The 23,002-nt window shown below is 44.4% G+C and overlaps 1 protein-coding gene across 1 annotated transcript in view; it reads right to left on the bottom strand.

The window, feature by feature from the left end:
• The window catches only part of CAPN13 (calpain 13), a 61,082-nt gene that overhangs the window by 37,704 nt on the left and 376 nt on the right, over positions 1–23,002 (bottom strand). The window contains exons 2-6 of the mRNA XM_049652353.1: positions 13,871–13,949; positions 12,964–13,079; positions 7,509–7,645; positions 2,189–2,363; positions 1,177–1,251 (exon numbers count right to left, since the gene is read on the bottom strand). Coding sequence (XP_049508310.1) covers positions 1,177–1,251; positions 2,189–2,363; positions 7,509–7,645; positions 12,964–13,079; positions 13,871–13,949 — 582 coding nt within the window. The remainder of the gene's footprint in view (positions 1–1,176; positions 1,252–2,188; positions 2,364–7,508; positions 7,646–12,963; positions 13,080–13,870; positions 13,950–23,002) is intronic.

Here is a 23,002-nt window from a genome sequence, read left to right as displayed (position 1 = left end):
GGTCCCTGGACAGGAGGTGGACGGATACAGGGAGAAGGAAGGCAAATGTAAGAAAGCATGCCAGAAATAGAACCCGACACCATACATTTTATGGCTCATAAATACCTGTGAAAAATGTACCCTGGAGCTTGGACCACTGTCTCTCAGGGCCCAGAGGACATCATCAGACCCCATGAGTTGCGGGAAATAGAGAAGACCGGGGAACGTGTGTGGGAAATCACTGTGTGTGGGAAACCACACAGCTGTGTGATAGGCACAGAGGAACTGAGGAGACATGGTGTCTAGGCCCAGCCATTTCAAGTAGCTGTGTTAACCCTGACCTTCCCCTCACAGGCCTCAGCTTCTCAATTATGGATGGAGGAGGCTGGACTTTAGCAGTGTTTTCCAGACCAAATGATACTGCACGCAGTAATCACATATACTTTCTTCCACCTAAAGTCAGCTTCTGCATCAATGGGAAGAACTGTGCTCCTCCTCTGCCCCCCCGCCCTTTTCCATGGGAATAAAGTCTAGCTGGGCATATGGCGGCCTAGCTAGAGAGTATGTTTCCCAGACTCCCTTGGGCCTCAGTGTGGCCCTTGGTTGATTTCGGACGAATGGGATCTGAGAGGAAATGGTGTGTGTGTGTGTGTGTGTGTGTGTGTGTGTGTGTGTTCTGTGATGCGTGCTTCTCTATGGATGTATAACTGTCCCCTGGTCTCTTCCCAGGCTGGGAGAGGAGGGACTTGGAGCAGCTACCCTGGGCTCACGGGTAAAGGCCCCATGTTGCAGATGACAGAGCCACCTGTCAGCTCTGGGTTTGCCCGCTTACCTCAGAGAGAAATGAACCTCGTTTGAGCCCCTGTATTTTGGAGTGTCTTTATGGTAGCAGTTTAGTCGGCACATAACAAATAAAACCCTTTCAGAGCAAAACTTGCCCCAGTCAATTGGGTGGCTCATTCTGTTTTCCTTTGGGGCTAATCCCACAGTCTAGCTAGACACTCAGCCTGCCTGAGATCAGGTCAAGAATGGCAAGATCACTAGTAGGCATCTGGGGATAAAGATGCCGGGCACCAGAGTTTCTGGATGAATAGAAGGAATATTCGAGGCTGTCCACATTGAGCTTGCTGAAGGCATGTGATGCTGACCCCTGCTTAGAGGAGCAAGAAAACAGGGCTCAAACCCCGGAAGCCTTACCCACTCGGCTCCAGTCACTGTGTAGGCATGCTGACTCACCAGGCCATCTTCCATTCTCCTGGCCTCACCTGTCGGCTTCAAAGGATGAAAGCAGACCAAGCATTAAGCATTCACAGGCTCTTCAGAAAAATAGAAAAGCACAATTCAATCAGCAGCTAAGCTGTGGCGGGATGAAAAGCATCCCACTGACTCACACTGGAACGGCATATGTTCTTGGAACTCTTTTCTAGAGAGGCAGAGTTTGAAGGCTGCTGGGTGGTTGAGGCCCCAAGCATTTCGTACCTCAGGAGACTGCCCCATTACTGACAGAACCCCACTGAGTCCCAAGGCTGACCTGGACTGTGTGCTCCTCCAGTCACTGGTCACCAATGACACACAGCACAAAACACGTCGGTGGGGCATTCTGGAGGAGTTGGGAATACCCACCACCCCCGTGCCATGAGTAACTAACTGGGATGCAAAATGCATATTAGTTTTCAGGTGGCATTTCAGATTGGGGGTGTGTGACTCAAAGCTCATGTGTTTACAGGGTAAAGGAAACATCCTCACGGATAGGGGGCTGGCTGTCTCAGAATAGACTCCGAAATAATTTGGAGGATCACCCAAGCTTTTCAAAATGGGACACACTGACCTTGGGATGCTGTCTTTGGAGCCAGTGAGAATCAAAGAGTGGCCCAGTCACTCCAGACCCCACTGCTCACATGAAAGCACTAGGTAAAGGCTTTGGAGTCAGGCAGCAGCATCTGAACCCTGATCAGCCACTTGCTGGCTGTGTGATGGTGAGTGTTTTACTTGGCTTCTCTGAGCCCATTTTCCTCTTCTGTAAGTGAATTCTGCAACCCCTCTCCCAGAGGGAGGGCTGCTGTGAGGATTCAATCAGGCGGCCTCAGTGAAGGATGGTCTCCATGCTCTGTGATGTCTGCTTGGCCATGCCCCTGACTACCTGAATGGGTTGGTGGCTGGACATTCCTGGGCGAGGAAGGGCTCCACCCAGTGTCGGGAGTCTACTCACCGAGGCCGGGGTGCCACAGGTCACCAGGGAGCCTGCCTTGGCTGCTGTCTTCAGCATCATCACCAGGTCAGAAGGAAAGGAGTGCAGGTCGATGCCGGTGACCACCCCTCCTGTGAGGTCCACCAGGGCATCAGGAAGGAAGCCGTAGTGCAGGTTGAGATAGGACCCACGAAACCTGGGAGGGGGAAAGTCACAACCGCCCCTGTGGCAACTTTGGTGAGATGCGCCAGGCAGGGAGGTTGCCCACCTGACATCCGCATATTACCCAGAAAAGGAATGCCTGATCTGCACCTGCACTAGGGCCATCTGCCTTCCATTCACTAAGATGGCATTTCCAGCAAAGTGCCACCGTCCTTCCCCTGCTCAGCTGAGGCTGGGCAGCCTCACAAGCAGCAGTATTGTGCAGAGGTCAGAAGTGCAGGTGCTGGAGCCACAGGGCAGGGGCTGAATCCCAACCTCTCCTTATATTTAACCGCTTAACCTTGGACAAGTTATTTAACCTGGCATGTGGCAAGCCCTCAATACACACTGGATATTCTGGTGATGAATGTCCACTGTTTCCTGTTCAGTTTAATGATAGTGGTAAGTACTCATGTGAGGGATACTGTGCTAGCTAGGCACAGGCTGTTCAAAGATGGGCAACCCCCTGTCCCTGCCCTCCAAGAGCTCAGCCAATGACCCTGATGCCTGCTGTGGCCACATGCAGCCTCTGTTCTCATGTAGTGTGAAGCATGGTCCAGAATTCCTACTCTCAGGACTAACCCACTCATCCCAGGATCATCAGGGATGTTAGTCAACTTGACTGAAGGTAACATAGGTGAGGACAAGTCCTACATAACATGACTTCAAAGCAAGCCACCTGGAACCCTCGTACATGTTCTGTAAAGCACTTCTTCCCACTCTTGTGTGGGGTTTCTGCCCCTGCCCAGGGTTATCACCTCATTTCACTTCCTCCCCATTATCCCCCAAACCTGAGTAGCCCCAGTCACTCACTAGAGAGGCTGACAGATTCCAAATTCAAGAGCCAAACCACTCGGGTTCAACTCCTGTCTTCCCCTCTCATGAGCTCTCAATCCTGGGCAGGAAGCTGAGACTTTCTAAGGCTCCCCTTGCTCATTGGGGAGTGGGCATGTAACAGTCCCTGCCTCGATGGGCTGCTGTGCCCCTTCTGCCAGTTCTTGCATGGATGACATGCAGAAAGTATCTGGCTTGCAGAGTGCATGCTTGTTACATCACTATCAGGCACAGCAAGGCCACCCTCGCTCTGCTTCTACCTCCACAACTGTTACTTCTTTGCAACAGCCCTCTGCCATGGGGACATTTCCCTTAGAATGTCTACTTTCTGCCCTTGGGGTTCTGTTTGCTATGAGAGTGAGTGGATCATCTTGGAACAGAGAAGAAATGCCTGAGGGCCCAGGGAGAGCTTGGGGAGGAACACACCTCTGAGTTTATCCAGGTAAGGACAGTGGGATGGGCATTCCAGGGAGGAAGAATCCCCGAGCCAAAAAAGCATGGTGGAAGGGAGCCAGTGATGGTGCTCCTGGAAGAGAGGCTAGATGGACCACTGAAGCAGGCCAGACAAGGGCAGAATTGTTTTGAGAACTCAAGTTCCTGTCAATGGGGTCAACCGAAAAGGCTCCCAGGGAACCCTAAAATACAGGCAATGCAAACCCACAAAGGACATGGAGCTGAGGCCAGGCAGGGAGTGGGGAGAAGACCCTGCCTTCTGGTCTCAGAGCTGCCCAGTGGGAGACTTCCTCACCACTGCCCCTGTCACTCAGTCTTCTCACCAGAGACCTTCTCTTCTGTCCCTGGAGGGATAAGCCAAGGCCAAGCCCCTCACAAGCTGGTGGCAATGTGGGGAATCTCTGACCATGGCTTTCTTTCTCGTCCTGTGAATCAGGGAGGGGGTCTGGGTCTGAGATCTTCCCTGCTGCTCCTCCAGGGGGCCTTCAGCCTTCCCTTCCTGGTCCTTCACTTGGAAACAGTAAGGTTGACTGGGTAGGCTTGTGGGGTCCTCCAGACCCTCTTATCTCACTATATCTCCGCCTCTGCCACTGGGCGTCACTCAGAATTCACATAAGTTCGCTTCAGCAAATACATGTCAAGTAGCCAGTCAAAGCAGGACAACGTCCCAGGCACAAATGCCACGGAGGGCTTAAAAGAGTCTTTTTATAAAAGAAAGCTCTGGATACACAGAACGGCCCTTCTACAGAAACTGCCATGTGACAGATTGATCTCAACTAGTTAAAACTGGTTCTTAATCTTATCTTCCTATCTCCCTAGACTCTTATCTCTGGGGTATTTACTTAGTCAAATTCAAAGTCTTATTCAATGACCTTATTCAATTCAAAGTCAAATTCAATGACCATTATCAAAGGGTCATGCCTAGTTGGGGCTGAATGCCTGACTCTTGATTCCCCACATGTATTCTGGCTCTGGGTCCTAGATTAAGAGGGGCTTTGCTGAAGGTACTGGAAGTTCACAAAGACTGGGGTTCTGGAGCCCATTCTAGAACCCACCAGTGTCACCTCCCACACTGCAACAGCCCCATCTAGATGCCCTCAAGAGCCCTCTCTGGCTTTAAACAGGGCTGCATCAGAGCCATTCCAGAAAAGCAGCCCAGGCCCTGTCCTGATACATTGGCCCACTGCTTTGGTGTCTATGGGCCTCCTCTGATACCTTATACTTACACCAACCTACAGTTGCCACAGAGATACTCAATGCATGGGGAGGCCAGCCGCCCCTCTCTCACTGTCTCTCCACCATGTCCACAAAGCCTGTCTCAGCAGAAGCTGGGTATTTTGACAAGGAGTTATCTCTCTGCTTCACAAACATGAGCTCACGAAGACTGCTGATGCTTCAGAAACATGGCAACTATTCTTAGCCCCCTTTGCTGACAGGAAACAGAAAGGGAAGAAAGATAGAACTGTGTTCACCACACCTGTCATTACACCTTGTCACCTGAGCCCAGGAATTCTGAGAGCGTCTTGTTCTCGTCTCTGTGCTTCAGCTTCATTTGGGGGAAATGTCTATCTGCCCAGCAATGCTAGGAAAGAGGGATGAATTTAGACATCTAAATCAGAACCAGAAAGGATGCTGAGATGCTGTGACTCTTAATTGCCAAGATTCCATACAGGATGATATGCAGCCTATCAGATCTTGTCCCACAATCTCCTATTTTATGACTTCTGGGGACAAAACCTTGCCAACATAGATCTGACTCAACCGATTCGTTTCCAGACTCCCCAGTTGCAAGGAGAGTTGAAAGTTTAGAATGCATGTGTTCACTGGCCTACATTCTTGGCGGGGGAGGGAAGGAGTGTCATCTCCATCTGGACGAATGCGTTCTCCATGTTTGTGCTGTGGTAATTGTGTGCCAGACACTGAGTTCCAAAGAAGCAAAGAGACAAATCTTTTTCCTATAGAACTGACGGCCTCAAGGGATGATGGAAAAGCACACAACAAGTGGAACACTTGACCTTGGGCTGCTCATTTCAGTGTTCTGAGCCTCAGTTTCCTCATCTTTCAAAGAAGGAGGTAGGGCTCGAGACTGACAGAGGTCCCCTCCAGCTCGGATAGCTCAAATTCTATTGTGCTCACTCCTGCATTCTATGATTTCCTTCTTTGGTTGGAGGGGAAAGCTTTTAAACAGCTTACTAGTTTGAAACATTTTATCCTCACTAGATTTCTTTAGGCAGTAGAATGTGGATTCTGGGTCCACTTTCCCATTTTCTTTTCAAGCTGAATGATTGCTTTAGGTTGACTGTTAACAAAATGGGGTCAAAGTCATCATTTCATTCCACAAGGTTTCTAATTCTCCAAGTGAACTGGCATGCTCCCCTTTTCACATAAGGGAAAAGCAAAGCCCTGAAGTGGGGAGGGCTGAATCCACAGTGGAAAGAAATGGCAGTGTTTGCGTAAGTCACTTAGAAGCAAATTAACCTCCCCAAACATATGGATTGGTTCAACAACCTTGGCTGTTATCTCGGATTCATTCTCAAATGCTAATGAACAGCTCTTCTTGACACTGGAAATGAGCAACAGCTTTAGTTTTTCACAAGTAGGCTTGACAAAAAGAATGCAAAAAAAAAAAAAAAAACCTCTTGAGATGCATGGCTGTTCAGATTGTAACCTCCAGAAGGGTAGGGACTGGGGTGGTCTGTGGGGTTGTTGGCATCCTCATGGCGTAGGACTGAACTCAGCAGGGTCTTCAGTCTTCCTAACTGATGTGCCTGGGTCAAATAACTGAAAACCCCAGAAGATTCCAGCTAGTGACTACCATCACATCACTATTTGGAATTTTGGCTTCCCAATCTGTAAAACGTGGTGGGTCATGGTGATCTTTGGGGAACCCGATTCTATGACACTCCAGTAATTCATTTGCTCCTGAAAGTGATGGTCCTTTTGTCCCCTAGCATTGATTTCTAGCTCTGATGTGTCCCTCACTTGTGTAGGTCTCTATGACAGTGACATCTTCTATACAACATACAGTTTTGCTCACACCTATTGAAGCCAGTCTCAGAGTCTTTATCCTAGTTCCAAGCACAGTGCCTGGCCTATGGTTAAATGCCTAATAAACATTGTCTGAATAGATGCAACTCAAAGAGGCTAAATAAAACGTATGAATTGGGGTGTTTATAAGTCATTGAGCTTGTTAACACTAGAAGGTAGTCTTTGAATCATGGTTCTTGAACCATATAATAAACAGCAATTCCTGCCCTGTCCCCCCCCACACAGATACAATCTCATAGTGGCCATTCCAGGCCCCCAACTGCCCCACCTCATTTTGAACTGTCCTGCCCCTAGGTCTCTGCTTAAATCCTTCCAATAGTTGGGAATAACTTCCAACATGTCCCCTTTCTCCTTGCTGAAATTCTACCCATCCTTCAAGGCCTCACTCAATGCCATGTCCTCTATAAAGTCTAAGCCTGACTCTATGAGTCAGAAAGTCGATTGTTTTCTTTCTCTGTCCTCTGATCAGACTTTGACCTGATATTATATTTTATTTGGGCTCTTATCCCAGCCCTTGAAATAATAGTGTTGTTAGTAAATATCTCTGTCCAGCCTTGCCCTGCCCACTCCTTGTTAAGTGCCTCTGGGTTCCTCCCGTGGCTCCAACAGAGCCTTGCATACAGTGATTGTTTATGAAGGATGCCCAGCTAGGTGGCAAAGGCTCTGATGCTCCCAGGGAATCATGTCATTCAGCAGAGCTGCCAAAAGTTCTGGGGCCAGCTGCTGTGGAGCATCCATCAGGACAAGCAGCTGGGCAGGTAAGGCCAGCATCAAGGCCCTGTGCTGAGGGGTGGGCCATCCTTACTTGGCATAAGCTTTCTCCAGCAGGCAGGGCCAAAACTCTTGGTTGTTGTTGCGAGGATGCACAAAGAGATATTCCCTGTTGAGGATAGGCAGGCGATCATCAACCACCACTTCAACCCACTGGCCACACTGCCAAAACTAGAAGAGAGATGAATATATGCCTTAGTAGAGCTGCGGCAGAAGGGAGCTCCAGGACCCCTGACCTGTGCCAAACAATAACCACTGTCACCACATAACCTCCCCAGTATAACAACAAACTCTATCCAGAACAAAATCCCAGCTGAGGTCAGTGGACAGGGGCCTGGCATGTCGACTTCACTGGACAGATGAGTCACAGGCCAAGTGAGTCAAAGAAAATACATGCTGAGAGGAAAGAGACTTGGGTTTTTGTTTGACTTTGCTACTAACTCTGGCCTCACTTTGGCGGGTCCTTTATGAGCTTCAGACACACAGGAGACTCTCCAAGTATATCTTGGGCACAAAAGGGCAACACAGGGAACACTTGCTGAATAACGAGGAGAATGGTAGATACAGAGTATTGTAATGGGGGACAGGAAAGCCTACCAGGGGCTAAAGGCTTGAGGGAGCCAGCAGGATTTAAGCAGGTGGCAAGGAGGTAGGAAAGGCATCCCAGATGGCAAGGACAGTGTGGGCAAAGGCCCAGAGGCCAAATGATGAAGATTGCTCTGGAGGACTGAGCAGTGAGAGCCTTGCTCTGGCCTTCCTCAGCTCATGTGAAGATGGTCCTGCCATCAGAGTAGCAGAAATCAAACTGGCTAGCACTGCTACTGCTAAGAGCACAAATGAACCAGATGGTTCTGTCCAAAACAGACTGCTTTAATCTTCAGTGTTCAACTCTTAATGGTTCACCTGGGGACATGACCAAATGAGGAAAATTCATAACAAAGCCAGCCTTTTGGAGTTTCTTGGCTGGTCTGCTCTGTGCTGGATAAGCAGCAGGGCTTCCAGCTTCAGGCTTGAGTCTTGATGAAGGCAAGCCTATGACAGGTGGGCTCAGAGTAAAGCTGGGTGGATGTGATCTATCATCTGCTTGGCAGTGACGGGAAGCCATCCACATGGCTTTTTCCACATCTGGGTGTCCCAGATGTTGGGCTGTTTCATCCAGCTGAGGATGCACTTCACAGTAGAGGAGACTGAGACAGAGATGTCAGTGGAGACAAAGCAAAGAAGATGTTTTCATGGTCATTAGTGAACTCAGTGCACTGCAGCTGGTTCCGGCACAGCTGTGGATTTGTGTCCCTACTGCAGTAAAATGTGTAGACAGGTGAGGTTAAAAGCCAACAGGGGTGTTACTAGGAGGAAGGTCATGAAATATGTTTGGCACACCAAGGAAAGCTAGAAGTGGGGTATTGGAAAAAGAGCCTGATCTGAATTTGGGGTTTAACTGGATAGCAAATGTAGTAGACAGTGGCCAGTTACTGGAACTGTGCTTGAATACTGGTTTTACCTTTAGTTACCTGAGCAATAGACGTTGGGTAAGACACTGAATTCTCTGGGTATCAGTTTCCTTATCTGTCAAGTGGTGGTAAAGTATGAACTTCCTCATAGGGCTGTGATTGGGATCTGATGATATTGTGAAAGTGAGATCAGTTTTGAAAGTAGTAACTATTTTTCAATAGCTTCTTTCAGGACCTTGGATAGTGCCTGGTGCAGCATAGACTGGAATGAGTAGTCCTGGCTTGAATGAGCTCCTCTGGTTGGTTCTCCCTTAGAATTCACCTTCACCCCAATACCCACATGAGTAATGCTGACCAAACTTGCTCTCCTTATACAAAGGGAACACCAGATAAGATCATTGTTCCCAGAAAGGATGCAAATGGTCAAGAATGAGGTCACCAATCTGCATTTCCTGGTTCACCTCTACTTGAGTAGGGCTGGCATCTGAATAGTGTCTGGACCATCTGAGAAGCATGCTAGTGCCATTTTGTCAACACCCAGGTGTCAGACGGAAGCCAGAAATATTTTGAGCAAAGTAGCCATGTTGCCTGGGCACTGGGCTCTTTCCAGAAAGCAGTGCCAAGTTCAATACCTCAGCTGTTTCTGGAGAATTGTGGAACTTTCTCACCATTCAGAAGGGCAAAGAGTGTCCTGCTTGTGCCTCAGTTTCTCCTAACTACCTGTTACTACCAACACTGGCAGTCTAAGGTGAGCTCAGACAGTAAAACTTGCATCTTCTAGCTCACTCCTTAGTCAGATCCTTGGACCACCAGGATGAGCATCACCTGGAAACTTGTTAGAAGACCTAGTATGCAATTAGTTGGACTTTAGGAAGAGAATACAAAGTAAAGGAGGACACCCAGAAAAAAAATGAAGGGAAATTTAGCTGAGCAGAAAAAGGAGTAAAGTCTTCAGAATGAAAGGGCTCAATGAATTCCAGCCAAGATTAGTTTCAAAAAGGCACACATCTGGGCATACTTCAGAGAAATTTCTGAACACCAAGGAGAGAGAGAAAGTACCTCTTATAAACTTGAAAGAACATGTTGCATACAAAGCCAAAAGCATAGATTGACATTGGATTTTTCTTCTGCAACATTGGAAGCTATAAGACAAAGAAATAATTTTTACAGACTCTTGAGGAAAGGGAATGTGATCCAAGAATCTCAAACCCAACTGACATACCATTCTTAGGCAAGGGCAAGTGAAAAATACTTATGTGATCAGAGGAAATTATTCAAGGAACTACTACCTAATGAGGATGAAATTAGAACAAGGGGAAATAAGATAAGGGGAAATGAAGGGTGAAAGAAACAATGGTGAGCAAGGAGTTTAAAATATACTTTTATAAAAGTATATTTATAGAAATATGGAAGTGAAATTGATAAGGAACAGATGAACAAAGATAGAACAGAAAAATGTAAATAATAGGAAGCTGAATTAGCAATATGAGCATCAGATAGAGAAGAATCCAAAGCCCAACACATTAAACACAATAAAGAGTGATATTTTGTGAGCTTTATTCCAACAAGCAGATAGCAAGAACATAAACCTTTGGGCACCACAGAATAAAACAGGAAAAGGTTAAAGCTAAAACATCTGAAAACATAAGAAGGACGTTCCAAGGTATAACTTTGGGGAAGAAATTCAATTCACCTCTTTTAGAATTTGACAAATCAAGCAGACAAAAATGAAGTCAAGATAAAAAAAGTTAACTGCAGACACAACAATCTGCAAATCAGAAATCTTGACTCCATATGTAAAACCTCTGATCACTGGATATTCTTCTCATATGTCCATGAAGCATTTGCAAAAATTGTTGTAGATTTGGCCATGAATAAAATTTTAATAATTTCTCCAAATGTAGAGATTTTATGAATATTCTCTGATCATAGTTTAATAAATAGAATATAAACTATAATCAAAGCTTAATCAAAACTAAAAGTACATTGCCTTAAAATTAATAAAAGACATTTTATATCAAAACCTATAAGTAGATAATATCTCATATAAAAATTTATGGTTTTAAAAGTTTTCATTATTAAACAAAAAGACAGAAAAGTGTACAGTTTCATAAAACAAAAAAAAAAATAAAATTAACAGAAAGTAAACAGTACTTAATAAAAATAAATTGAAATTAGTTATATAGAAAACAAAACTCCAAAAGAAAAACAGAATAATGAAAATCAAAGGTTGATTTGTTCAAAAACCAATAAACAGATTGCTTTGGCTAAGAAAACCTGTATTATGAAGAAAAGGAAAAACAAAAACATAGCACAGGGATTGATAAAGTGGATTTAACCATAGATTAGAAGAAATTAAGTGAATTTTCAGACAATCACATAAGCAAATTTTGGGCAATAAATTTGGTCTGAGAGAAGTAATATTTGGTTTTCCTGGCAAAAAAAAAAAAAAAATTTCAAGATTAACCCCAGAAGAAATAAGAGACACAAGCATTTTAATAGCTGTTGAACACATTGGAAGAGTAAAAGAAATCATGTTGAAAAAGGAAGTAGTTCCAGATCTTTTAACTATTGTCTATTTTACTTTCAAATATCAGATAATCCATGATTAACAACCATTGTTCAAATTATTTCAGATCAAGATATGCAAAACTCAGTGGGTTCATTTTAAAAAGCCAACATAACTCAAACATGGTAAAAACAACAACTAAAAACCAATTCTACATGTGATATAGATGCAAAAATTCTAATAACATTTTTAGCAAATTGAATCCCACAGTGCATTAAAACAATGGCACACCAGGAGAAAACATCATTAAAATCAGGAAAAGGCAGGACTTTATTCTTGTCACTCTTATTCAAAATTGCAAACTTCTAACTAATGGGACAAGGACAAAGGGCAAAGTAAGTTCTATAAATAATAAAAGTAGTGACAAAATTATCTTTATTTGCAGAGAATATTCATTAACTAAAAAATCCAGACTCTACTAAAGAAAAAAAAAATTGGAACTAATTAAGGAATTTGGTAAGGTGGCTAGATACAATTTAGTATTTAGTAAGGAGTGGCTTTCCTCTTACCAGCAACATCTAGATAGAAATGAGGGGGGTGCCTGGGTGGCTTAGTCTATTGAGTGGGCTGACTGGCTTAGGTCATGATCTCACGGTTCAGGAGTTCGAGCCCCGCATTGGGCTCTGTGCTGACAGCTCAGAGCCTGGAGCCTGCTTCAGATTCTGTGTCTCTCTCTCTCTCTGTCCCTCCCCTGTTCACACTCTGTCTCTGTCTCTCTCAAAAATGAATAAACATTAAAAAAAATGAAATGAGGGGGAAATCTCATTCACATTGGCTGCAAAATTGTAAAATATTTGAGAATACGTTTAACAAGAAGGGTGTGACACCAATGTGGAAGCATAGCTATAACATTTTATTGAAGGGCATAAAACTAGTTCTGAATGAATAGAAAGATATACCATGTTTCTGGAAAGGAATAATTAAAATAATAAAAGTGTAATGTTTCCAAATAAATACATACATTTAATGCTACTCCACTCTGCATCACAGAGTGCCTTTTCTTTTTAATTAGACACAATGATTTTAAAATTCTCATCAAAGAATAAAAGCGCAGGAATTACCAAGATATTTTTGAGGAAAGAACAATGAATAAGGAAGGAAAACTTACTCTGCCAGATGTTGCAACTTACTCTACAGCTACTGTAATCAAAATAGCAAGATACAGCACAGGAATCAACACAGACAAAAGCTCTATGATGTGCAGGGTTCTTGATTAATGACTTTTTTTTTTTTTTTGCTAAGTGTTTCTGCTATTTCTTTTTATTTGTTTACATGAAAACGTTTTAACTCCCAGCTCTCCCACGTGCTGCCAGACCTTGAGCTCAAATCCTTTCTTAGAGGTACGCAAAGTAACTAACACACAGGTGAGTCTTCCATTGTAGGCTAGCAGACCATGAGAATATTCAAGATACTTGCCTGCCTGTGCTCACAGAGAACCTAGGTGAGAAGTGTCGCAGTGGTGCACATACCCGGAAACGGAAGATCCCTGCGTAGTGGCATGAAAAGCTTTGGTCCATCAGGATCTTCTGCAAGTGCTGTGGGTTTTGTGTCAATGAGCCCAGTGCTGCCAGGAACCAGCAATCTCCTGTGAGGGGACAGAAGCCATGAGAGGTCTACTGAACACATCTGGAAGCCCCACTCCACACATTTCGTGGGTCTTTGTCACCAGAATCCATACACCTTCTTCTGAATAATACATTCCTTTTCTGCCTGAGAGAGGAGAACTGGGGAAGGGTTCACTGGGGCCAGTTCCAAGCAAGACAGAGAAGGAGCTGGTGATGATGTGGGGGTAGGGGTGATGGGAGTTGGGGTGGCTATGAGGAAGGTAAAAAGGGATGGGGGGGGGATGGTGATGGTGAGGGAAGTCAAGAGAGCCCCATCCAGGAGTGCCTGGGTAGCTTACTCGGTTAAGTGACTGACTCTTGATTTCAGCTCAAGTCATGATCTCAGTGTTCATGGGTTCGAGCCCCACCTCAAGCTCTGCATAGATAGTGCAGGAGCCTGCTTGGGATTCTCTGTCTCCCGCTGTCTGCCCCTCTCCTGCTTACATGTGCACTCTCTCAAAATAAATAAATAAACTTAAAAAAAAAAAACTAAAAGTGAGCCCTAGCCCGGCCTCAGCAGGGTTGTTGGGACAACCTGCCTCTGATTCGCATCTTGCTAGAGCTGCCCAGAGCTGAAGTTACAGGAAATCTTGTTGCCAGTGTGAACAGTCCATCCACACAGCACCAAGGGTGCCGACCTTGCCTCCTCAGAAGCTGGGGTAGAAATCTGTGGGTCTGGGTGGGCACCTCCTTCTGTCTGTCCCTACCTGGAGGCTGACTTCAGGCTGTCTGCCCTGATCCAGGGCCAGGAGGAAAGACGTTGAGTCCTTACCGGCCTCTCCTTGTTGGATGTCAAATCTGCTTGCACCTTCCAGGATGAAGTGAGGTTCTGATTTACCCTCTAATATATCCTTAGGCAAGAGGGAGAAAAGCCATGAGCATCTTTCATTCCTCTGTGTCCCCAAGTGGTACCCAAGACATCACTCATTTCGTCTTTGAGGGGTAGAGGTTAATTCTTAAACAGGTGCTTAAAATCCGAGTTAGAAAAGTTCCCCTCATTCTTCAGGTTTGATTGCTATCAGGAAGGCAGATGTCAAAGGGGCATATATGTAACTGACAAGACAGGCAATAAATGTACAAGCAAAATGCAGGAAAAGATAAACATAAATAAAGGCTCAGGATCCTTACATCAAATAGTCAGCCATCCTAGTCCCAACTAGCAGTGTTGTAGTAACAGGTTATAAACAAACAAACAAAAAGATACATTTGTTAGAGGACCCTTTTAGAAACATAATAAAGCATTCATTGTGACATGTCCTCTCTCAGCAGTAGGGCATTCTGGGCTCCAGGTTCGAGTCCAGCCATGCGCTCTACAGGATGCAAGATGTGTTACTCCGACCTTTGTCCACTCCCGGGCTAACTCACAAACTGATTCTAGAAGACCCCAGGTCCCTTGTCTTGGGTACTGTTACTTGGAGCCCAGTCGTGCCCCAACCTCTAACACACAGAGCGCGTGGCAGCCACAGAAAGGGGTTTGCGAGAGGATTCTGTAGTGCTGCAATATCTAGGGAGAATTTGGGGAACTCCCAGCAGACACAAGGATTGTGAGAGTTCCTGAAGGGGCTCCCATGGGTCAAGGAGCCCCAGGGAGCCCCCAGGTTTTCCCTACTGGAAGTCTGCAGGATTACCCTCAGCACCCTCTCTGTGCAACTGTCCCCAGATTTCTACTGCATTTGCATACTTTGGTCATTGTTCCTGTATCATTTCTTTTCACATTGACGAATAAGTCCCCCCAGAGAACAGGCCCACAAAGTGGAAGTGGATTTATTTGCTCAACAGCCATAAATGTACAGAGTCCTGTGCTTTGAGAGAACTGTCAGCCCTTCAGAAACTGCCAGTTTCCTGGTGGAGATGCCAAGAGGCAAACAAAGGCGTGCAGGTTTGCAAACACCTCAGCCCGGCTTGTGTGGGAGGGGTAATTGCCTCACTAAACCTGTTCCCACTACCTTCTCTACAAATAACTGGCCGTCTCAAATTCACCAGGAGAGGTGCACCCAGGCTCAGACCCTTCCCCGGTAGAGGCACCAAGCTGGCCTGCCCTTTCCCCACATCTGGGCTCCAAGCTGGGCAGCTAAGTACCCGTATCTGGGAGGACGCAGGGACCTCCCCCAACACAAGCCAGCAGCACAGAACTCTTTTCAGGGCCATGGAGGGAGTGAGTGTCCCCGTTCCAGGACAACTCCAGGCACTTCACCCAGCTGTCCCCAGCCCTTCTACTGTGGAAAGGAGGTAAAGATCTCACTAGCATTTGCTGTCACTGAGCAGATGCTTAAGATCTTCCACTCACAGGAATTAAAGAGACAGGAGGCCAGTGGGCTTGGATGGGGAACAAAGATAGCTTTGCTCAACTTTCCTGACCTGCCTGAAGCCCCAGCTCTCCTCTGCTGTTTGCTCTGGTTTTCCCTGCAGTGTGACTGCAGAAGGGGGGTGGGCGTGCTGAGAGTCATGGAGACAGACCCAGGGTGGAACCCTGCCCTGCCTTCTCCCTGGGTGACCTTGAACCACTTCCTTGACTTAGCTGAGCCTCAGTTTCCTCATATGTGAAAGGGAGACTCCGGTGGCAAAGCCATTGAGGCACTGACTACCTTGCTGAGGTCCAGGGGCTTTATTCACCCATCGTCTCCCACTAGCCTTGCTAAGCAGGAGTTTTTCCACCTAACAGATGAGGAAGGATGTGGATCCTTGGGACATCGGACAAGGTACATGTTCAATAAATATTGATTCCCTCCTGTTATATTTGCAAAATTCAAAAGGCCATACTCACAGACAAACCCAGAGCCTCAAATGCATTCATTATTAAACATGATAGAAAAAAAAACATGAATTAAACAATCAACTCATAGATGTTAGAAAGACAAAAAGAGCCTCAACTGGAGGCAGAAAAAAATGATTAAAGACAATTAGTGAATTCTAAAATAGAAAAACAGCAAGACCAATAAAGCAAGTAACTCACTCCATTTGGGGAAGAAGGTTTACATAGACCCAACCTTTAACAAATATGGTAGGTAAACCCAACTGAAATTAGAAATAAAAATGAGATTTTAGCAATATAAAAACATGACATAAAATTCTATACTAATCAATTTAAAGATAGTGATGATTATCCGACTAAAATTAGCATGGCCAAAAATGATTCAAGTTAGTCAGTAAGCTTTAAAAGATAACTTTGCAATAGTATTTTCAAATGATCAAAGAATATCTCCCTGACAGCTCTGTGAAGGCTTTCAAGTACACAGGATTTCCTGTGGAGTTCTCTCACACTTTCAGGGAATAGACCATTCTTGTATCACTTACAGTTTCAGCGAAAAGAAAGAAAGGGAAGGAAGGGAAGGAAGAAAAATCCTGCCACCATTTATTTTAAGAAGCCAGCATAGCCTGGGACAGCATAGCCTGGGACAGTGAAAGCACAAGAACACATTATAGACTGATTTCACTTATGGAAATATACCAAAATAAAACACATGGCAAATGAATGAACAAGAAATTATTAAGACTAACCCACTATAATCAAGCAGGGTTTGCCCTAGAAATGAAGGATGCTGATTTTGTATCAGGATATATAATAATATAAAATAGCATTTACATGCACCAAAGGAAAAACAATTTATATCCTTCTAATGAATGCCACACAGGCATTTAATAAATTCACAACTTTCTATGATTTACCAAAATGTTAAAAATTAAAATTAAAAAATTGTAGCTAATTAGGAACAGAAAACTATTTTCATGCTATGAAAATTAAATGGCAATTATTGCAAATCAATATTCAACATAAAGTTTACTGGTAAACACTGGAATTGTCTTCATCAATGTTGGGCACAAGACCAGCATCTATATCTCAGCATCTATATCTCCTATCCTCTGAGGTGCCCATTCCTTCCCCACCCTGGGTTTTAGAGAGGTGCTCGATGATCTAAAAAGTGCAGAGGTAGGAAGAGATGGAAATTACACCCAGAAGCATTTTAGCCTGCTGGGCTGATTTGCTGAGAGAATAGGTAAAGATGAATGGATAAAGAAGATGTGATACACACACACACACACACACACACACACACACACACACACACACAATGGACTATTACTGGGCAATAAAAAAGAATGAAACCTTGCCATTTGAAATGATATCAACGTAGCTAGAGTATATTATGCTAAGCAAAATAAGTCAGAGAAAGAAAATACCGTATGATTTCACTCATATGTGGAATTTAAAAAGCAAAACAAATGATCATAGGGAAAAAAAGAGAGGCAAACCAAGAAACAGAGGATTAAGGCGTGCACTTGTGATGAGCGCCGGGTGTTGTAGGGAAGTGTTCAATCACTAAATTGTACACCTGAAGCTAATATTATGCTGTGCCAACTAACTGGAATTTAAATTAAAACTTAAAAAGAAAAAAGATGACTGGGAAGATGGCAATGTCCACAGGTGTCACCAGGTGGGATGGGCACACCAGGACAGTGAAGTGTGACAAGACTGGCAAGTAGTAGTCTCCACCCTGAGTGTGACTCAGAATCACCCGAGACCTTCGCTGCCCTGGAGGCTGCTGGCTGCTGCCTCTCACAGCCTGGATTTAGTAGGTTAACTGGAGGTAGTGTTCAGCATTTACACAGTAACACAGAAGATTCTGAAGCCCTGCCAGGGAAAGGGGGCAGGTTCAGGGAAGCTGAGCAATTTGATTACAGATCTGCAGGGAGAGGGCTGTGAACCAGGCAGTGTGGCTCCATCGTGCTCAGATCTCTCCCCTGCCCCCAGACCACGCATGCAGATAGGGGATTCTTGGTGTCCATGTTCTCTGATTCTGCGAGAGGGGCCCTCTGGAGGGTCTGAAACATAATTTGTACAGGAGAAAGGTGTGATGGTTAATTTTATAACTTGACTGTGTCAAGAAGTCCCCAGATATTTAGCTAAACATTAGTTCTAAGTATGTCTGTGTTTCCAGATGAGATTAACATTTATTTGAATTGAGTTCAATAAAGCAGATTTCTGATCCCTGTGTGAATAAGCACCATCCAATCCACTGAGGACCTGAATAAAACAAAAGGTAGAGGGAGAATTTGCTCTTTCTCTGCCTGATTGATATGGGTAATATCCTATAGGATATATAGATATATAATAGACACACACACACACACACACACACACACACTATTGTTTCTGTTTTTTTGGAGAACCCTAATACAGAAGCCATCAGCAATAGTCATACTAAGTAATCTTCCCAACTTCTGCACTGTGAAGTCCTTTCTCGAAGCAAATTTTGGGACAATCTATGTTATCTTATGGATGCCAGAAGCACATATAATGCAAGAACCCCTGGAATCTTAACAAATACCCTCTGTGAAGTGGTACCAAACCAGGCATTCTCCTGCAATCGCTTCTGGAGGGGTGTCTTCCAATGCAACATCACTTGCTATGTTTTGGAGTGATTCCTGCAATCATTTTGAAGGCTGCTGTTAGATGAGGGAACATCAGGGTCAGCATCTTGGCATTCAGACACAGGCTAAATATATCATTCAGAGGGTGGGCAGAGTTCAGGCTGGGCCAGGTGACAGAGTCAATCCCTTTACTATTTTTGCTAGAGAGCTTTGTTTTATTGGCATTAAAGTTCTTTGGCTCGATGGCATTTGTTTGCTGGCAGGTTTACCTTGTCACCTTCTGTTACCTGTTGCCTTCATAACCTACACTCCCGTGTCTACTTTGTCAACACTTTCCTTTTCTGAAGAACTCATTTGGGACCTAAGGTAAATCATTTCTAGTGAACAATCCTTTCAGAAACTCCACTCTACTTAAAAGATCAAAGTTGTTACCTGGGTAGGTGATACTTCATTTTGGGATGGCCACAGGCCAGGATCCACAACGGGGCTGGGTTATGAGCTCTGAGCACCCATAAGACAGCATGTTTCAGGCCCACAGCCATTCTTCAGTTGAGAAGCAAAATGATTCTCCCAAAGTATGGGGTCCAAGATGAAATTGCCATCTCTCAATCTGATACACATTGGTGACCCTGCTGTGAAGAATTGTATCTATATTTCTGTGCTGTCCAATATGGTAGCCACAAATCATATGTGGCTACTTTAAATGAGATTAAGGGGTGCCTGGGTGGCTCAGTTGGTTAAGTGTTCAACTCTTGGTTTCAGCTTGGGTCATGATCTTGTGGTTCGTGGGTTCGAGCCCCGCGTCGTGCTCTGTGCTCACAGCATGGAGCCTGCTTGGGATTCTCTCTCTCCCTCTCTCTCTTCCCTTCCCCTGCTTGCTGGTGCGCTCTCTCTCTCTCTCTCTCTCAAAATAAATAAGTAAGCTTTCAAAAACTTAAAAAAAAGTAAATAAGATTAAAATTTTGATCCCTCAGTTGCATTGGCCACATTGGAAGTACCAATAGCCACTTATGACTAATGGCTGTTGTACTGAACGGTACCAAAAGAACCTTTCTATCATCACAGAAAGTTCTCCTGGACAATGCTCATCTACTGAACAAAGATAATAATATGATCTACTCACAGGGCTATTATGGTAATTAAATGAAATGTCATATGTAAAGTGCTTAGATTCATACTTACTGCATGTACATACTTGATAAATGGGATTTAGCATTATTTATGGAATTAAAATTCTAAAAGGAAGTCACTCTAGCACCAACTTTCATTCAGGAAATATCAAATAGATACACCACGTACAAGTCTAATTCTTAGCATTGTCTCTTGCTGACATGGGGTGGGGGTTGTAGGCAGTGCAGAGGCTCATGAGGAGTTGGGTCTCCTCAGTGCCATTTGGTCAGTGCAAGGTCACAGGCTGTTGCAGAACCTGACTGACTGCCACTAGGGTGGGGGGGGGATGTGAGAGGTGGGGTGGAAATTTCTTAAACAAAGAGAAACTGAACGAAGCAAGATATGAAGGAGCTTCTACTTCAAAGTTCCAGCAGCAAAATGGATTAGGTTGATTGTTAGAGGGAGAGCAAGAAGGAAGGAGGGAAGGAGAGAGAGGAACGGGGGAGGGGGGGAGAGGGGGAGAGAGGGGGAGGAGGGAGGGAGAGAGGGAGAGAGAAGACATTATGGGACATTAAACAACCTTTCTGTGCCAGGCATAGAAAGCTGAGTTTAGTTGTATGCCAACTCTTAGTCACTCTTAGTGAATCTACCAAGCCCAGGTGAGTATTCAAGGTAGAATGATATCCATGATGGTTTAGCACTTGCTTAGAATATGGAGCTTCCCCATTGTCCTTCCAAGCCTTGAATATGGAGATGGCCTCAGGAGACTTGGTGCCACCTCAGCCATTATACAGGTGAACTTAATTTAAGGAGTGCCATCCATACCTCTGGACAGTGACTGGGCAAGCTCTAGAGTGGGAGGCAACCTTCTGAAAGTGGTGACAGGCAGCAGAACGTGAGAAAAAATTCTCTCCACATTCCCTGTCAGCCTCCCCCTAGGACCTCAAATGGTTTCATCTGACCTACATTTCTCTCTAAATGTGTTTGCTGAAATTAGCTGAGGGCTGATGCTGGCTGGACTGTGAAAACCCATGGATCCAAAAGGACAGCCCCTGAGGCTGCTACCCTATGCCATCCCTCCCAAATTAATTATAGCAACAATAGCTAGTGTTTAGTGTTTGCAATGTGCTAGACTCTAAATATTGTCTTCATTTATTCCTTAAAATAATCATGTGACGTACAGGTACAACATTTCATTCTTACCTCATTCTTTTTCTCCTAAAAAATGGAAAGCAGGACACAACACAGAGATTGATTCCTGGTTACCTAGATGAACTAGGAGTCTACTGGTGTACAAAATATTATTTGTAGCAAATAGGAACTCAGAACACAACATGAGCTTACAATGAGGCCTTATGGAGACAATATAGTGTGATAGGAGTACAGGTTTGGAGATAGACTCTAGGGTTCAAATTCCAGCTTTACCATTTTGGGCATGTTACTTAACTCTGTTTCTATTTCTCATCTGTAAAGTGGGATTAATAATAGTACCTCCTTATAACATTACTGTGAGGATTCAATGAGTCAAAGGACCTAAAGTTGGACCTACCATATGGTCAGCACTATGTAAGTGTTGGCCATTCCAACTAGGATTGAACTACACTGGCCATGGCTCCTCGTCCAAGGCTTTTCTCAGGCACAACTATAAGCTGTGGCACTTGAGGATGTCACCATGTGGAAGGGGTGAATTCAGTGGCTTTCTTGTCTACCATTCTACCTGTTAAGCCAGTCAACCTACGGAATCTCAGCTGCACATATGGAGTTTGAAACCCATGTCAGGGGCCTGTAGATAAAGTCATTCCTTCATCCATTCACTCACTTACTCGTTCATTCAAATCCTAACAGAGTCCTGTCGGGCACACAATCCCATGTGAAGGAAAGTGCAGCATATGGAGGCTGGACTGTCACCTCGTACAAGTCACATCCCCTGTCTGAATCTGTTTTCTTCTCTATACAACTGGGAAAGAACAAAGGAGACAAAGTAGAACAGGACACATGGAAAACTCAGGAAAACACTATACAAATGTGGACACTGTGACGAGGTACACAAAGACATTTGTCTCAGCTTTTGGCTGAGGAGAAGAGTGGGAGTAGGACGTATCTTCCTCTATTTCAGGTTCCTGGAACTATTCTGTGGAAGTCATCTCACTTCTGTTTGCCTCAGTTTCTCCTTGCCCCCAAAAGATAAAATTTGAGATGTTGCTGAAATCAGATAGTAAGAAACTCTGAACCCTTCCTAAATAGAAATGTTATAAATTCTCCAACACTATAAATATGGTCTTGTATCTATTGCTCAGCACCTTGTAAAAAAGAAAAAAAAGAACATTTCTAAAAGAATCTCAGCTTCTAAAAATAACAAGGGGAAAAAATATATAACCCTTCCAAACTTTAAATAGAGTTCTCTGTTCTGCTCCCCTTCGGAGGGGAAGGCCAGAAGAGGATAATTTCTGGGGACTTACTGCCTCTGGCTGGTGAGATGGATCCTAGAAGCCTGAAGCACCACCATCTGATCCTGAGCCCCACCTGCGCCCTGCTCACCCTTCCCTCTCCAAAACTACAAATCTGCCCCCTTGACATCAGAGCAAGAGTCGGTACCTCCAGAGTTTAATGTCTTATTTTATGTTATCAGAAAATATCCTTTTTGTATAGCCTAAACTGGCCTTATTGAAAGTACTCAGGAGAGTGTTTGGCACTTAATCAGTGCTTGGTAACACTTGCTGATATCATAATCATTAGCTTACTAGACATTATCTTATTTTCTCTTGTTCTAGGTTCTGCTGGTTGCTTTTGGAAGCAAGAACAGGAGGATTGGCCTCAGGATCCTTAGAGTGGTCCTTACCTGGATCTTTTTCCCTAATGAGATTATAAGAATGGTCAGTGGGCTGAGAAATATTTCTTGGGAACGAATATAGTTTAGAAAAACCAACAGGGCTCATCTCGCCACAAGGTTGAGTTAGTGACCAACTACTGGCATAGGGATTTGAATGTTTCCCTGAAAGATCTTCCTAATTTGATGTCTAAAATTCTTTTATAAATGATCAAGCCTTTACAAGACTGACAATACATATATAAATGAGAGGGGTGAGGCAATTATTTAAATTCATCCTATTTTATCAGTGACTGACATGATATCTTCCCTTTGACTAAATTCTAACAGGGGAAAAGAAAAAATAAAGACAGTGGTACCTGAAGAGAATAGAGTGATGAAGACTGACAGATGGGCTCAATTGTGGAGATGGAAGAGACCCTAGAGACCAACTACCACAATCTTCATACCCATGGTTTCCCATTTCTCAGATGAGAACACTGAAGCATGCAATCTAGTGATGTGCTCAGTGTGAGAACTGGGTTAGAACCCAGGGGTCCTGGTTGCTGGAACAGGGTCCTTCCATCCTACTGATGATACAACACTATAGCTAAGGGA

Source organism: Panthera uncia (assembly GCF_023721935.1).
Source record: "Panthera uncia isolate 11264 chromosome A3 unlocalized genomic scaffold, Puncia_PCG_1.0 HiC_scaffold_12, whole genome shotgun sequence".
NCBI lineage: Eukaryota > Metazoa > Chordata > Mammalia > Carnivora > Felidae > Panthera > Panthera uncia.
This window is presented reverse-complemented; position numbering and strand designations above follow the sequence as displayed.